The sequence below is a fragment of the Lagopus muta genome, chromosome 24 (assembly GCF_023343835.1).
Source record: "Lagopus muta isolate bLagMut1 chromosome 24, bLagMut1 primary, whole genome shotgun sequence".
In the NCBI taxonomy this organism is placed as follows: domain Eukaryota; kingdom Metazoa; phylum Chordata; class Aves; order Galliformes; family Phasianidae; genus Lagopus; species Lagopus muta.
In genome coordinates this window covers 336767-353762 of record NC_064456.1, presented here as the reverse complement: position 1 = coordinate 353762, position 16996 = coordinate 336767, and the positions used below count along the sequence as shown (strand labels likewise).

At 59.6% G+C, this 16996-nt stretch overlaps 1 protein-coding gene across 3 annotated transcripts; it reads right to left on the bottom strand.

Annotated features, from left to right (window-relative positions):
• Window positions 1–8133: 8133 nt before the first annotated feature.
• Window positions 8134–12072, bottom strand: ELF3 (E74 like ETS transcription factor 3). 3 transcript variants are annotated; one of them, XM_048925630.1, is made up of 9 exons: window positions 11970–12072; window positions 11233–11401; window positions 10725–10946; window positions 10470–10556; window positions 10264–10383; window positions 9990–10079; window positions 9495–9611; window positions 9158–9353; window positions 8134–9061 (listed from the first exon to the last, which is right to left on the bottom strand). In XM_048925630.1, the coding sequence occupies exons 2-9, from the start codon at window positions 11393–11395 to the stop codon at window positions 8941–8943; spliced, it is 1116 nt and encodes a 371-aa protein (XP_048781587.1). In that variant the 5' UTR covers window positions 11396–11401; window positions 11970–12072; the 3' UTR covers window positions 8134–8940. The 3 variants fall into 3 exon arrangements, with proteins under 3 accessions (XP_048781587.1, XP_048781586.1, XP_048781585.1); XM_048925629.1 differs by lacking the exon at window positions 11970–12072 and having other exon boundaries at window positions 9504–9611; window positions 11233–11957; XM_048925628.1 differs by lacking the exon at window positions 11970–12072 and having other exon boundaries at window positions 11233–11954.
• Window positions 12073–16996: the final 4924 nt, after the last annotated feature.

Sequence of the window (16996 nt, the reverse complement as noted above, 5' to 3'; positions counted from 1 at the left end):
GGACAAGGAGGGATGCTTTAAAACTGAAAGAAGGGAAGTTTAGGTTTGATGTTATGGGAAAATTATTTACACGGAGGTGGTGAGGCTGTGGCACTGCTGCCCAGAGCTGAGGGTGCCCCAGCCCTGCAGGTGCTCAAGGCCATGGATGGGCCCTGGGAAGCCTGAGCTAGTGGGGGCACCCAGCCCACGGCAGGGGTGGAGCGGGGGGAGCTTTGAGGACCCTTCTATAGGGTCTGTGATCTTTAGGGTCCCTTCCAACCCAACCATTCCATGGTTCTTTGATTGTTGAGGGCATTACCCAGATGTCTTTTGTCACTGCACAAGGATGCAGGGCTTCCAGGCTCAGCGCTGTGCCACCAGCAGAACCAGAGCCTGCGCCCCCAGCCCCACAGACCCCCACAGCGGCAGGCGGGCGCCCAGCTCCCCGTCCCGCCCCGCTGGGGCCTCTCCTGGGGTGACCTGGATGCAGGCGGCTGCCAGAACCCACACCTGCATTTATGCAGTTCATGACCCCGTGGCTGTTGCAAAATGAATGTCTGGGCGGCGCCGCTCCCCGGGCTGACGTGACGTCGTCGCTCAGCTCTGCGCTCCGGGACCGGCCCACAGGAACACGTGTGCACACACACAGACACACAGACATACAGACAGACATGCAGACACACACAGACACACAGACACACACACTGCTCCAATTGCACAGCAGTGGGGTGGCTGCAGGGTCCCTCCACCCTGCAGGACTCGCAGCCGTGCAGCCAGGCTGTGCGTGCAGTGGGGTTGGGGTGCTTGCAGGGCGCATTTGCTGCAATCCCCAGCTCTCTGTGCTTGGCTCTGGTTAGGAGTTAGGAGTTAGGAGCCCTGAGAGCTGTTTGTGTGGGACAGCTCTTCCTGAGGTGTTGTGGGGAAGGTGCCAGGTGCAGCCCTGGACTCACAAGGCTCATGGGAGAGCAAAGAGAGATCTTTCATTGATGGACAAAGGTCATAGAAGTAGACTTATTTCACATATTTCAGCTTGAAAAGAAAGTTTCCAACTGTTAAGGCAGGATGCTGCAAGTTTCTCAGGCTGAAGCAAGGACCAGGTGCAGCCCTAAGACAATGATTGACCTGTCTGCAAGAAGGGGACCTAGGGGTCCCTGCAGCCCCTGGAGCAGGAGACCCTGCTGGCCCCAGCAGCTTCGCTGGGGATGTGGCCAAGGGAAGCAAACCCTTGGCTCGTGTCAGGGCAGCAGCAGCAGCAGACCCCAGAGCATCCTCACCTCCCAGAGCACTTCCTACTCCCTGGGCTCTCTGCTGATGCTCTGGGTGCAGGTGGGAGGCCAAATCTTCACTGCAGAGACCACGTGGCACCAACTTTCCCACCCTGACACCCTCCAAGGGAATCCCAGGATTTCCAAGGGTTTCCAGGGTCAGGTCCAAGTCTCTCTCCCATACCTGAGCCACCAGCCCAACGGACACAGCTCATAAACCAACAGATCAACAAGTCATGCCCAGCCCCACTCCACGGTGCCCACTGACACATCCCTCAGTGCCACGTCCCCATTGTTCTGAGCACAGCGAGCCCCCATCCCTGGGCAGCCTGTGCCAATGCATCACCGCGCTTTCAGAGAATAAATTTGTCCAAATATCCAACCCGAATATGGAGGATGCTTTGGTGACTGGGATGCCCCCTCCTATTTCCCTTCTATTTTTCCTTTTTGGTTCACTGGAACCCACCAGCAGGTTCCCAGGCCAGGGGGATGATGGTGAGGGATCCAGCCAGGCCCTTTCCCACTCTGCTGGGCTGTTTTTGTGCTGCAGGGCCCCAGCGAGGGGCGCTCTGTTGTTCCCCCCAGATCTGTCCCCAGATCTGACCTCGCTGTGACCCCTCCTGACCCCAATCCACCTGTGATGCTAATTACACCCCGCAGATTGCTCAGCCTCCCAGCCACACCTCGTGGGTGGGGGTGGCTTCCTGCTCCCCCCATCTGCCCCCCATGGCTGTAATGCTGGGAGGCCCTGGGCTGCTGAGCCCCCACCTCCCTTGGGCTGCCATTAGGGGTCACATCCTGCCTGGGCACCCCCTGCCCTGCTCTGTGCCCTGACCCCCCCAGCTCAGCAGCCCTCGCCCTGGGCCATGCAGACCTTGAATAACCTGTTCCCACTCCTCCTGCCTTGTGACAAAGCACCTGGCATGCAGCGGGGAGGGGAACCACAGCAAAATGAGCTCAGCGTCACCCCAGGGATGGCGTGGGGCAGTCCTGGGGACACAGAGAAGCAGCCCCTTCCCTGTCCCCTTACCCACCGAGCTGTTGGTGCTGGGTGCCTCTTCCCTTGGGTTACAATGGGTATTTGAGGACGGAGGATCAAGCTGTAGCATCTATTCTTGGACTCCCAAAGAGCTGCTATAGTTCCAGGGTGAGCAGTTGCCCCCCCATCCCTGCTGCATGTCAGCAAGGTGCTGCACAGCATGTCTTGTTTTGCTGCACCCTCGGCCGTCCCCACTGCCCAACTGCAGCCATTTGCTTTGAAGCCCAGCCTGCCTGTGTGCCCCGTGGTAAAGCTGCTCACTGCCTGCATCTAAGTGAGCTCCATCACCCTGCTGTCTGAGGCCCCGTGTCCTGCAGAACCCACACATGCACGTGCTGGGGGTCAGGCTGTGCAGCGTGTGCATGCTTGCAGCCTGCGCATGTTTGCAGCTCGCTCTGTGCATGCAGCCACGTGCATGCAACACACTGCACGTACCCCCGTGAAGTAAGGCTGCATACATCTGCTGAGCTTCTGTGTTTGTCATTCAGCAGCACGACGCACTGCGCGTGCAGCCTTAGATGTGTGTGGGCACCTGTAGCTGCATGCACAGCTGTGTGCACGGATCGGGGTAACGCCTGCACCCTGCTTCCTCTGAGCTTCCCCACAGGGCAGTGAATGCAGCCCCTGGGGTGACATGGGGGGGTGCTCAGCTCCCCGTGCCCAGGGCGGTGAGCAGCGCCTGGCAGCACAGGGCAGGGCACAGCTCAGCGGGTGCCAGCAGCCTGCCCCCACCCTGCTCTACCTGTCAGGCAGGTGGGGCTGGCTGCCTGCCACCGCCTGCCACCGTCACTGCTGGGAAGGGAGGATGTGAGAGAGGGACAGGTCTCAGTGCCTGAAGGTAAAGGCATAGGGCACAAAGCGACCCTTGGGCTGAGGCAGCTGCAGAGATGTGAGGATGGTTTGGAAAGGGCTCCCAGCCTTGGGGACTCTGCAGGGCCGTGGTTTGTGCACAAGAAATGGGGCTGCAGCCTACGGACAGCCCCTCCAGAAGCACATCTCCTCCCCTGGTCGATGAGGGACCCCAGAGCTGAGGCACATCCCAGGACACCACGGTGGGACTGCCTCTCCCTCACAGCTCTGGGGTTGGAAGGGGGTCCGGCTGTTGGGTGCCACCACCTTGCTGGGGAGGAAACAGGCTGAGTGGGGACCACCTTCTGTCCATCCCATTAGATCCCAGTACCTTTGACCCCAACCCCAGAAAGGCACCAGCAGGAGCCTGCTGCCAGGCAGAGTGAGGGCTTGCGCCTGCTGGATGCAATGGGAATTTTGAGAGAGGAACGCCGGGACTTGCAGCAGCTGGTGAAGATCCAGCAGCCACTCACCGTGCTGTGCCCACAAAGCGCGCTCTGAAACCTGGCTCCTTTCAGAAAGGCCTGGAGCAATGAGATCCTCCTGCAGGACCCACCCTGTGCCCGAAAACAGGCTCAGGTCTGGACTTGCTTGCTCAAAGTCCTGAAGGCAAAAACTAGAGGAGCACCCACGCTGTGGATGGCCTGGGGGTCCCATGGGGTCTGCCACCACTCTGACGTAGGAATGAGTGGTCAGGCATGGGGAAACGCTGCCTGGGGAGTGGTGGGGTCACTGTCCCTGGGGGGGTTCAGAACCTCGGAGATGCAGCACTGAGGGGGCACAGTGGGGAGGGGAGCGGTGGGGTGAGGTGGGGATCTCAGAGGTCTTCTCCATTCTTAGCAGTTGGAACCTCCATTCTATGGGTCTGCGTGTGAGAAAAGCCTTTCCAGTGGGATCTGCTGGAAGTGGAGGGACATCACCAAAAGCTTTGTGATGGGATGGCCAGGACGGACCCCCACCCAACTCATCCCCCCCAGGATCTTCATCCCTCCAGGCTACCCCTGCTTTGGAGGCCAATGGAGCTCTGCCACCTCCGCCCCAGCAGACCTTTACCCTGAGGCTCTGGAGGAGAGCACAGCTGACGCATGAGCATGTCTCAGGCTCAGTGGGGTGTGCCCGCTGCACAGGGCACCTCCGGCCCCAACCCCGGTACACACAGCTGGAAATTTCTGATGTTCGTGGCCAGTCATGGGATCCATCGCTCAGACCGGCGGCCCTGGGGCACACCTAAACTCTCTGAGGCTGTACTTTTCCAGAAGCTTTGGAGGAGGAGAGTCCTGTCCCACATGGCATGGCAGGACAGACATTTCATGGCACGCCTCCTGTCTCTGCTCCCCCACACTTTCAGCCAGAAATAGCCGCAGCAGGGTGATGCTACCTTCCATCATCCGTGTGTGGTGGTCCAGCCGTCCCTGTGGGTCCCTTCCAACTTGGGATTTCTATGGTTCTAAGTGTCCCCATCCTCCTCCCTCCCCCATGGCAACCTTGGCAGGACTCATGGCTTTAGGCCCCACACATCTTCAAAGTGTGGCAGAAATCTTCTTGGATTGCTTTAGGCACCAAAGCCAACCTGCCCCTCACATGGGACCCTCAGGTCCTGCCCCCTCATTCCTGCACTTTCCAGTGACTTCATTTGCAAGTTGGTGCAGTGCCAGGCTCCATGGCATGTTTGGTGGATAACAAAGGCTAGAGTTGGCCAAGAAACAAGAATGCAATGAAAATTTCTTTTTGTCTCACCATGAGACAGAACTGGGATCTTTGTTGGAAGTGGTGGAGGGAAGGAAAGGGAGACAAGACCAACCAGCACCATCCTTCTGGGGGTGCCAGAGGCCATTCAGTCCTCATCTGGGCAGCCTGTGATGTGCCATTGTCTGCAGGAGGGGAAATCTCTGGGCAGGGAATGTGAGATGGGGAGGATTGAGCCCCACATCTGATCTTGTGGACACGTGGCCAGCCAGAGCTCCACATACGTAGGGCAGAGCCTCAGCCCCAGGGGGACAGCAAACAGAGTGTGGGGCAGAGGAACCAAGCCCATGGGTGGGCGTGATGGGAAGGTTTGGGTGGGTGAGGGCTGGTGGGGACTCACAGTGTGCCCCAGTGGTCCCGGTGCCCTGCAGTGCCCCCCGTGTGCCCAGCTGCTGGCAGCCTGCTGCCTCTGGTTCCAGGCAGCCACTGCTTCCCCGTTCCGACAGCGGGAACAGCCGCCCTCTTGTTTAACAACCAAACAGCCCAGGGTTGAACAGAGGAGTTACCATCAGCTCTGCTGGGAGGGCCAGGCACCCCCGGGGCAGCTGCTGCTGGCAGCAATTAGGCAAGGAACCCCTGAGCTGCCAGGTGGGGGAGCGTGGTCTGTGAGCCCCAGTGATGGCTGTGACCAGGGGAAGAGGGACGCGGCCCCACAGGTGCCCACCCAGCCCTGAAACCAACAGAGACCTGCTGCAAACCCCCAGCACCACGTCCTACCTGCTGCTATAGAGCACACATTGCCCGGCTGTCAGCCCTTCCCTCCCCATTACTCTCCTTTTGTATAACTGTTCCACACCCTTACAGCATGTCCCCTCTTCCTATCACCTAAAGCTGCTAAGCCCTAAACCACAAGGCTCTTTGCAGGACCGCGATGCAGTCAGCAGCAAACCGCTTTCCTCCCTTGTGCAGCAGGGAGGAGCGTTCCCACACAACACCCTTGCACCTCACTTGTACCCAACTGCAGGGACATCTGTCCCCAGGCAGAGCAATCCCCACTGCTATCCCCTGCTCGGCTGCTTTCAGCTCAGCTCAGGGGTGTCGTAGAATCGTTAAGGTTGGAAAAGACCACGAAGATCATCTAGTCCAAGCATCAACCCATCCCTCCATGCTCACACATACAGATTGGATGCCCATCAGGGAGACTTTCCCTGGGTGTATTTATGCCAGCTGAGCTGGTAGCCTGACCCACTGCTGGAAAGGCACCCAAAGCAATGGGCAGCCCAAATGGCACAGCACTGACCGTGTTCTTAGCAAAGTGTGGGAGCTCTGCAGCCTGGTTCTGTCCGTGCCAAACCACACATAGCTACAACTTGCCCTGGGACCCAGCAGGTTTTAGCCTGGGTTGCATGAAGTAAGCCTGGGGCTGGTCAGGGACTGGAGTGAAACGCAGCAGGGAGAGTGCTTCTTATCAGGGCTGCAATAAATGCCTCACAGGTTGGTTCCCAAGGCTTTTCATCGGATGTTTCCAGCAGGACCAAACCTTGTCAGCTTTACACACCTTTTTCTTTCTGCAGAATCCAAGAATCCAAGGAGCAAGAACTTTTTCTTGCTCCCAGAATCCGAAGGGCTGATTCCCACCTGGACAAAGTGCCCCAGGGAGAGGGGCACCAGAGAAACATCCCACCACAGAGAAACACATAGAAGTGTGCTCTGGGAACAAGGGTCCAGGCAAGAGCTGGCCAGGGCCAACCACCCTCATGTTCCCATTGGGATCGGGGGTTTTCAGAAAACAGAACCCCATTTTAATGCACAGCCTTGAAGGTGGATGAAGGCATTTCCGTGGGAGCTGTGTGTAGCCCTGCATTCCACCTGGGACCACCTGGTGGGAGCAGTTCTGGTGCACAAGGTGGAAAATGCTCTGTTTCTATTCACCATGGTTTGCCACAGCCGTGGGATCTGGGCACCTCCTGTGAGATGAGGAAAATAAACGCTCAGATAAATCATCTCCTTTTCGTGCCAGAGGCTCTGCCGGCTTGGCGCAGCGCAGGCATGGAGGTCACGGCAGAGGTTTCCGTGTGTTTGTATGCACACATGGGAGCGGCCTCAGCCCCCTTCCATCCTCGGACCCGCGAAAGGAGATGCAGGACCGTGTGCCCCATCCCATAAGCACACAGCCCTGCTCTGCCCCCTCACCGCCTGCGATGGCACGGGGCCTTGGGGAGGACGGACCTGAGCAGGGTGGCAGTGGGGACACGGCGAGGCGAGGCAGACAGGGTTCCTGCTGTTGCCAAGGGCTGGTTAAACATTGTCCCGAGCTCGTTAGGTAACACAAACCGCAGCGGGAAAGAAATGAAACTGCTTGAGCAAACAGGGCGCGCTTGGCAAGGCAGCGGGCTGCGTGACAAAGCGCTGCGCTCTGCCTGCCAACCTGCTGGGGTTATCTATGGAGGGAGAATAAACACCTCGCCCACAGCCCTCAGCTCCCCGCCAGGGATGGCAGCCGCGGCGCAGCTCCCGGCTTCTCCTCATCACTGTCCCCCTCCCGGTGCCACCGCCGTGGTCCCGTGCTGCACGCGGTGTTTGCGTGGGCATCCCGAGCATCTCCCTGCCTCCCGGTGCAGCCTGAGGTCAGGATGGGCCCCGAGCAGCCAGGAGAACCCGTTCCCAGCGCTGGGTTGCGTAAGGAGCTCTGCAGAGCGCTGGTGGCTGCAGCCCAGCTCACAACCACACGTGGGACCTCTCCTCACCTCAGCAGGAGGCCCCATCTCCTGGTGCACCCGGGGGCTGCGGCCCGGCGGGATATAAGGGCAGCCTTTCGTTCTCATCCATCACTTTGTCATCCCCAGGACTTTGACTGCGAATTCCCTCTTGGGATCTCCTACTGGGTGGGCTCAGCAGCTCAGCAGAGGCGTGGGGTGCCCGGGGCTACAGCCGCGACGAGCCTGGGAGCGACAACTTGCAGCAGGGCCTGTGGTTCTCCCATCCCTAAATCCATCCTGGCTGTAAGGCACAGCCCCACCTGCAAGCTGTGGCCACGCGCTGGGGCAGCTCCAGCTCCTGCAGGCAGCACAGCCCAGGGCAGCTGGCACAGGTGCTGTTTGTGACACCTTGTGCACAAGTCACCTTGCAACTTTACAAGTGCCATAAGGGCGATCCCTAACCGTGCCGTGCCTCTGGCAGCGAGGGAGGGAACAACAGTCAGCCCCCTGCTAAAATGCATTTCTGAGCCTTTGCCAGGCTCCCCAGGGGCATCTTCAGTCCCAACTTCACCTTCAACAAAAGCAGTCACAATAAGACAGGGTTACAAAACCCCAACCAAACAACAATTTATTCCTCTGACATTCCCAGCTCAAAAGGAGGGATCTGTGGGTGCCTGGTGGGTCGGCATCTCCCTCGCAGGGCTAACACAGTTCCAGCCTGTGCCCCCTGACATCACTTCAGTCCAGCTGAGCGTCACCTCCCGTGAGCAATGCAGGACATGCATGTGCCCTACAGTGCACGCCATCATGCGAGAACGTCTTACACATGAAAAAATATATCTGTATATTCGCTTTCTCTTACATAAATTAGAAGCTACTCTTAGGGAAAAAGCCTGTTCCTGGGGAGCCGGGCTGGAAACGCAGCCAAGCCCTGGTGAACTCAGTCCTTGGGTGCTCTTTGGGCTCGCCAGGATCGGGTGAAGCTCTGCAGTGTTTCCATCTTCTCGCGGCAGACGTTGCTCTGAGATGCTGCACAGAGGGGCTTCACCCACCCACAAGGAGCAGGTGGCTGGGACGAGTCACGGGTGGGTGCCAGCAGGAGCCTGCTGCGCCATCACATCAGTGCCTAACGCCACTCACGCTTCTCTTCCCCATTGTTCTTGTCCAGGCTTTGAAACAGACAAAGTCCCAAAGTCACTGCCTCTCCAGTTGGAGGTACAAATCCAGCAAGAGAAATAATGGTTTACAATAACCTACTGGAGCCAAAATATTAGCTTTAAACACCTTGGTGCTGGTGGACACCAGCACACACAAATGTGCCCACGCAAGGCTCGGAGCGCCATGCGCTGCATGGGGCAGCAGCTTCCAGTCCGTCTGCACACAACAAACTCCTGCCAAGGAGCCAGGGGCTGATCCGGGGCTCCTACAGCTCCTTGTTCCTGTTGAGCACCTCCTCCTCCTTCCATCCACTGGAGTTCTTCCCAAATTTGTAGACCAGGCGGCGTCCGTCGACCCTCTCCAAGATCTCCCGTTTGTAGTAATATCTGCAGGGGACAGAGGCGGGCTCAGGGCTCTGGATGCAGCCCTCACGTTGGTGTGTGGGCAGTCCCCCTCCCTGGAGGGGACGTGGGGGCACTCACCGCATTGCTCGGCTCAGCTTCTCGTAGGTCATGCTGCTGTTCTTCTTCTTCTGCCCCCAGAGCTGAGCCACCGCCTCGGAGCGCAGGAACTTGAAGACGCCCTCACGTCGGTCCTCCCACTTCATCAGCCCCTCGTTCAGCTCGGGGTGGATCAGGATGTCACGGATGAACTCCCACAGGTGAGTTCCTCGTGGGGCTGAGAAGAGAATGAGCTGTTAGGGGAGGGGTCCTCCTGCCACGGGCACAGCCAGCGGGCACCATGCTGCCCTTCGTGTCCCACCAAGGAGCCAGCAGGGCCAGGGCTGAGGTAAGGGTTAGGGCTCGGGTTAGGACGTACAGTGCTTACTTTTCCGACCCTCCAGGCACTCTCTGCTGTCCTTGCTGAGTTTTCGGGGCCGGCCCCGTTTCCGCTTGCCGTGTTTGCCATCCCCTTTCTTGCTGCCTGCAAAGCCATCTGCACACCGACAAGGGGACATGTTAGTTACCTGTAGATTGCGGCTCCCTCACCCTGGGCTCAAAGCCCCCTTCCAGGGGGAGAGCTGGCTGGAGATAGCAGGACCAGGGGCTGCACCCTCTTTACAAGCCCGTTCTGTAGAGCAGAGTCTTCCCATTCCATCCAGCATTGTCCCTCCCTCCTCCCACCAAGATCCCCACTGCCCCAGCTCTGTTCCACCATCCCCATGCACCATCGCCACTCTCAGTGGGAAGAAATGGGCCCAGGGCACAGAGAAAACCCATCCCAGTGGGGCAGGCAGATGCTCCAAGATCACTGCCTGGCTCTGCTCCTCCAGAAGATGGGAAGCAGCCACGCTCTGCTCTCCCAGCAACTCACCCTCAGGAAAAAGCTTTGCTTCCATGGGATCGAGGTCGAGGTCACTTCCACCGGAGTCCTGCGAGTTGGGACTGTGGGACATGACGGGCCCTGGGGGGCACAGGGACAGGGCTCAGATCGTGGCTCTTTGCAGCACGAGGAGCTTCCCTTGGGCTCTGCCCTCTCCTCCCAGCATCAGCCAGGAACGGAGCCACACTTGGTGCTCTCTCAGCTCTGTGTGAGCAAAGGGAGCTCTGAGCCAGGTAAAATTCTATGGCTCTATGAAAGCACTGACCTGAGAGGTCAGAGCTGCCTGGGGACATGGCGCCGGACAAGCAGGTGAAGTCTGTGGCGAGGAAAGGGTTTGTGGGCTTCAGGTCCTCCAGGGAGTCCTTGGCACAGGGATTGCCGAGCTCTGGAGGAGGCAGAAAATGAAGAAGAGGGTGAGCCCTTCCTGCACCCCTTGTGGCACTGGGGAAAAGCCTGTGGCCCTCCTCGTACCCAGGTGGCTGCTGTCCAGGGAGGTCTCTTGGGAATCCGCATCCTCTTTCTCCAGCAGCTCAATGATCCAGCTCAGCTCGTCAGAGGCTGCAGGGTTCCAGGGAACAGGGATTAGTGATGCTTCAGCACAGAGGGGAGCAGAGCCCAGCCCTGCATGGGTCTTTCTCTGTGCCCCCGCCCTGGGCTGGCACAGGGCTCTTGGCCTCACTCTGTGAGCTGCCAGACCTGGGGACTGAGGGGACGCGGGACACTCACTGATCTCATGCAGGCGGTCGTACAGCTCATCCCCCAGCGGCCCAAATATGAGGCGCATCTGGTCCCTGGTGCAGTGGCAGAGCGCGCGCCCATCCATGTTGCAGCAGGAGAAGTCAATGGAGCTGGCATCGTATTTGTTCTTCTCCACATGGTAGCTGATCCACTCCAGCACCTGCACCTTGGTCCAGAAGTACGGGAGCTCACCGAACCACTCCGGCTTGTCTGTAAGGGACAGAGAATGAGACTTAGCGTAGGGCTGGGCACCTGAGCCGGTCCCACAGGCACAGTGTGCTATATGGGGCTGCCATCACACCTTGTGCCAGCTGAAGTACCCTCCAGCCAAAATACTCCTGGGGAAACTGAGGCACGATACAAGCCTCGACCTGTCCCAGTAGGACTGTGTCCTTGCAATGCTCTTCCAGCACCACCTCATTTATGCCCTATGTGCTGGGCACCCCACCTGCACGCCACCACCACTGCACCCCACCGCCGCTGTGCCCTATCCCACCTGTGCCCTCTGCCAGGGGTTGGCTGGTGGAGAGGCTCAGCCCCATGCTGCTGTCCTCCCCGGGGCATCCCAGCACATCCAGGGGCAGCTGCACCTCCTCAGGTTGGTACATGGCGCTGATGTAGTTGGAGAAGATGTTGCTGATCTCACAAGATGCCGCCATCAAGTTCTGTGACGAGAGGTGACAGTGAGCCCTGGCACCAGACACCCAAACCCACAGCGCCCACTGTAACCCCACGATCTCCGTGCCTCCATCCGGCACTGCCGCTGCTGAGCCCCCCACCCAGTGCTGCACTGATTGCCATGGGGCTGAGCCGTAGCAGGATGAGGACGTGGCATCCTCCTCACCAAAGCCCCCTCCCCAGCACCCATCCGTGCTCGCACACAGGGACAGTAAGCAGGTGGTCCCACTGTTGGTGAGACAGCCCCTCCATGGGGATGGACGTTGCAGGACCATCAAATGCTGCCCAGCCCCACAGATGCCCCACGAGCAGGGCCATCCTCCAAGTTGGTACAATAAGCAAATCCCATCAGCTGCAGGGCTGCGAGGCCACAGTGGAAGAGTTGCATCCTGCTGGTCGCCTGGAGCCCACCGCCTCGCTGCTCCCCAAAAGGCAACGATGGGAAAACCAGTGAAGAGCCAGAAAGCACCGAGCACGTTCCCAGCACACATGGAGGGAGCAAAGCGGCCGCCGAGGCTGGGGGACTTCCCCACCGGAGAGGAAAATCTTGGGTACCTTCTGCGCTGTAATCCCTGGGCAGCGGCTAAATCCAGAGAGCAGCGAGCGAGCCCTGCCCGCCGCCACCACAGCTGCGCCGATGGGCAGATCCTGCCCTGCCTTCTCTCTTTTATAGCACGCGTGGCGTAATGCGATCTGGAGGCCGGAGGGGAATTCCAGCCCCGAAACGTTCATGCTCCCTGATCCAGGTGATTTGCATAATATGAACCATCGGCCCCAGCCCAGCGCTGCCTTGCCGGGAAATCTGGGTTGGCCAGTTTAATCATTGTCAGAGCCTCGGACGGCGCTGCCCGGAGTTTCACCCACTCCGGCTGTGCGGGCGCTGCTCTCGGCCACCGCTCGCGGTTGTTTGCTCACGGCGGTGGGTTCACCTCCGTCCTGCTGCCAAGAAGCGTGCCCAGGAGGGACAGACCAACCCCAGGGCTGCAGATCCCACCTGGGAGCAATGCCCAGGGAAACGTACCCCCACCACGCACCCCTTCGCCGAGGGGAGGGCAGCGGATGCCTGTAGGGTGCTCAGATGTGGCCATGCCCCGTGCTGGGTCACTCACTGGTGACCACGCGTGGCAGGTCTGGGAGCAGGCTGTCTGCCCAGGGCTGGTGGCCAAGCATCGCTGCTTGGAGAAGATGTTGCTGATCTCACAAGTGGGTCACTTTTTGCCCAGGAGGGGTGGCTGGGTGGGCAGTGGAGCTGTGCCAGCCCATTTGTTGCCATTTCCCAAGTGCACTGGTACACACAGGGCAGGACTGAGCGATGCATGAGGGATGCATTCTGTCTGTCCCTCAGACGGTGTATTTGAGACCCAGGCTGGATACGCTCCTGCTGGGTTCAGCCCTGTGCTGGCAGTTGGGATCTGTCCCTGGGATGCACCCAAGCCTCCAGCCTGGTGCCCATCTGCCTGGTGCTGTCCCTGCCACATCTGGGTGCTGGGATGAGGGGGGACCCCCGCAGGTTCTCCCTGCTGCTCACCTCAAACCAGTGAGCGAGGTATGATGGTGGCAGAGCGGGGTAAATACGAGAGCCCTCCTCCAGCCCAGCAAGGGCAGGTGGCTGCGTGCCCATCCCTCACGTCACGTCACCCTGCCCTGCTGTGCCATGTCGTGGCCCTGGGCAGCAGGGCCAGTGTGCGACCCAGGAGGCACTGAGCCACGCGAGCTGAGCACCTGCCCAGCTTCATTCCTGCAGGCACAGTCACGAGTGCTGGGCGCTGCCAGTCCCTTTTGTTTCCCAGGCTCAGCATCCTGGTGCCTGGCAGCTGCCCCAGCATCGTGGCCAGGTGGCACCAATGGAACGCTGAGCTGCAGTACCGATGGGCGCAGAGCAACCCGTCCTGTGCAGGTAGGCTCAAATTCCCTGCTGCAAACATTCTGACCAGTTTGACTCTTTCCTCTGTTCCTCCTGGCCTCGAGATTTCAGCAAGGCCACGGCTGGGGTGAGACAGAGCACCCTGCAGCAGGGACACGGCTCTGCGAGGTCCTGCAGGGAGCACAGCGTGCTGTCAGCCTGGCCTTTGTGTCGTGCTGGGGTGACAAAGAAGCAGCCACGAGTTTGGGGTGAGCTGCTGACACGATGCCAGCGAGTTGTGGGGGACAGCAGGCAGGAGATCGATGTCACTGCTGTCACCTGCCCTGCTGGAGAAGCTGAGCCCACAATGCCCCACATTTGTGACCTGCTGACACAACCCCGGCGTGGGGCACAGCGCGGCGCCAACATCGTCACCTCTGCGGGCACTGCAGCGCGGTCACAGCTCAGGGGGCCCCAGAACGGGTTGGGACGGAGGGAGGAACCTCACAACATCCCCGCAAAAGGCCCCGCCGCCGCCGCCGCCCGCCGTCCCCGCACCGCAGCCCGCGCTGCCACCTGGCGGCGGTCCCCGCAGCATTGCGGGGGGCTGGGGGGGCTCCAGCAGCCGGGCGGCCCCCAGGGTGGAACAAAACGCGGAGGCAATTAGAATTGGAGGGAGCAGCCGGAAGGGTCCGATCGGGTGCTGACCTGAAGTTAACGCAGCCCATCGGGGCGTTGTTCAAATGCCACTCGGACGCTGACGGGCTCAGGGCATCGCCACCCCCGCGGGGCCCGTGCCAGCGTTGGACCACCCCCACGTGTGGTTGGTGAAGACGTGTTTCCCAGCGCCCCGTCCGAGCCCTCCTTCACATCCATCATCAGTTAGGGACAGCTCTGTGCCATTCCCCTGCTTAGGAAGCCACAACGAGAAGTGGGACAGATTCTCAGCCCCATTTCCTGCAGCTCAGACAACCCGGGGGTCCTCAGCCTCTCACACAGGATGTACCTTGCAGCCCTTTCCGGCTTTCTCGCCTCCTCGGGATGCTTTCAAGGACCTTTTCGGAGGGTGGAGCGCCCCCAAATGCATTTTGCCGCTGTTGTCCGGCTCAGCACTGGCTCACTGAGCCCAGGCAGCAGCTCAGGCACATCCCAGAGGCACACGGACATCCCTGCAGTCCCTGAGGGCCCGGTTCCCCTACGGTCACTTCCTCGCAGCTCCCAGGCCATGCGCATCAGGTCGGGCGCCAGCTCTGTTCTTCCCCATAACAGTCATCACTGCTTTGTCTCTTCCTTTCAGTACGCTTTATTTGTGAAGACAAAGAGGCAAGGAACAAACACATCCATTGGGAAAAAATCCAAACAAACATACATCATGAGACCGAAATAAGTTACACTATTTACAGGAACACATCGAGGTATAAAATATTTGTACACACCTTGTCCTCTGACAAACCCAGACCACAGCGCTGGGCTGCGCCACCCAGCAGAGACAAAAAAAGCCTTCACAAACAGGAGTTGGCCTCTGTACAACAGCTCCGAGCAAGAAAAGGCACCTGCTGCTGTGCCAGTTGTGCAGCGGGATGGGCTGCTGGAGCAGGCGGTGCAGCGCAGGGAGCAGAGCAGGGCGGCCGTGGGATGCGGAGCAGTGAGCAGATAAAGGGGCAGAGCTGCTCCACTGGGAACGTGGACAAAGCACCAGGGTGGCAGGGAGGCAAAGGGTGACACTTTGCGGGGGACAAGGCCTGGGGGGAGTGGGACTGTGCTGGGATCCCTCCCAGCTGGAGCGGGAGCACCAACGGGGTGCGAGACCTGGGGGAGCGGGAGGTGATGCTGCCTGCAGGATGGAGCAAGGCAGCAGTGAGCAGGCTGCAAGGCAAGGAGAGAAGTGACAAGTGCTCTGTGGGATCGTACCTGGACCCCATCCAGCGTGGGATGGGAGCAGAATGCTGAGGCAGGGAGCCCAAAGCAGCTGTGCTTGGAGGTGCTGGGGAGGAACAACGTACCCTTGTGCTTCTCGCAGCTGGCTGGGCTGGGGACAGCCCTACAGCCTTGTCGTTTGTGCTGGGAAAGCTGCAGCTCCCTGGATGGGCTCACAGTGGTTTGGGGGCCCGAAAATTTGGGCTTCTGAGTCAACTCCTTCCCTTCTGTGCAAAGCTCAGCTCCGGGCAGTGCTGTGCCCTCAGCAGAGCACGAAGCTGGCCCCTGTGTGCTGGGAGGAGGAGATTCAGGAGCAAGAGGCAGAGCCCAGGAACAAAAAGTCCCCCAGCTCTCAGCAAGGGAAGGAGCTCCCAGGACAGCAGCGATCATCCCCATGCTTGGCACAAACAAAGGCACCGAGGGAGAAGCAAAACGAGGTGCAGAGAGGCTCAGAGACCACAAGAAAGCAGTGCAAGTCCTGAGCCCCAAAGGAGCACCCAGCACAGTGTGAAAGGACCGACCCCATGTGCATCCCAGCCCTTCACCTTCACCCTCTGCGTCCAAAACCACAGCCCCAGCCAGGGCCTGCAGGCACTGTACCCCGGGCCCTGGAACAGATGGCAAAATGAGCAAATGCAGCCCCAGGGCCTTCTGGTGCCCACCCAGGCAGAGGCAGGGCAGCCACAGCAAGGGAAGGAGCCGAAGGACCAGAGGCCAAGGGGCCACACTTGGTGGACTTCAGCTGGGGTGGGACTTTGTGCTTTAGCATTTGGAGGATCTGCCCCCCCCACCTGACAGCATGGCTCAGAGCTGCCCCCTCCCACAGCCCCCAGTGCTGGGGAGCAGGGCAGAGCCCTGCACCAGCTTCCTAGGGCTGTCCTAGTCATGCTCAGTGCCTGGGACAGGATCTAGATTGAACTACATTTGGGGGACAACAACTCTAACAGCACCTATGAGATTCAGTTCATCTCAGGCTGCCTCCGTTTCGGGCAGAGGCTGTTACAGCACCAGCTGCCTGCTGCTACCACATCACAGCAGGTTCTGGAACACAGGGACCAGGACCAGCCCATTCCAATAACGTGCCCTGCATGGCGTTGCCCAGGCAAGAAGAGCTGCTTTGCACCCACAGCAAATCTCTGTGAGAGCAGAGGCAAGAACACAGGCTGAGCTCAGCCCGACAGAGGGACCAGTCTGTCCTTCAAGGGAACCACCGCCCTCAGGCTGCACATCGACCCCACGCCTAAGAGCAGAAGCACAGAGCCCTGTGCCGAGCAACAGGAGGAAACAGGAGGGGCTCAGAAACACAGCAAGGCGCAGTGAGGCCGCGCGTCTTTGGGACAAACTCAAGTGTCAAATCTGTAACAGCAATGGCCAAAGGAATACAAACAAAGCCTCCCCAGCCCACCCCCAAAATGAAACCAATGACAACAGCACCCAGCTTGCACCGTGAGGTAGCTAAACCAAATCAACATCCCCCTCCCCCCCCAAAAAAAGTCAGTCTTCCACATGGGAAATACCAACCCACACAGGTACTTAGACACCAATGCCCATGGTACACCCAGCTACAGCCACACAAATGCAGATACACACATCCCAATGAAAAAGAACAGGCTGAGAGGGCAGCACTGCCTCCACCTCCTGGTGCTCTGTGTCACGGGGCAGCCGTGGGGCCTCTGAGCCTTTCTGCCCACCCCCAGCCCCACAGCACAGGGCTCAGCTGTGACCCAGGTGCAGTCACCATCCTGTCCTGGGCAGGGTGACCCTGTGCAGCCATCATGCCCTCCAGCAGGGCGTGTAAACAGCATTTTCTTCATTCCCCCCC

What these genes read in the sequence shown, in the direction of transcription:
- ELF3 (XM_048925628.1), bottom strand. Translation starts at nt 11,905, where the DNA reads ATGTGTGCTGGGAACGTGCTCGGTGCTTTCTGGCTCTTCACTGGTTTT. An exon ending in CGACCGCCTGCATGAGATCA is followed by an intron (nt 10,557 to 10,724) that starts GTGAGTGTCCCG and finishes GGAACCCTGCAG; the next exon opens with CCTCTGACGAGCTGAGCTGG. An exon ending in GGGTCGGAAAAGTAAGCACT is followed by an intron (nt 9,354 to 9,494) that starts GTACGTCCTAAC and finishes TTCTCTTCTCAG; the next exon opens with CCCCACGAGGAACTCACCTG.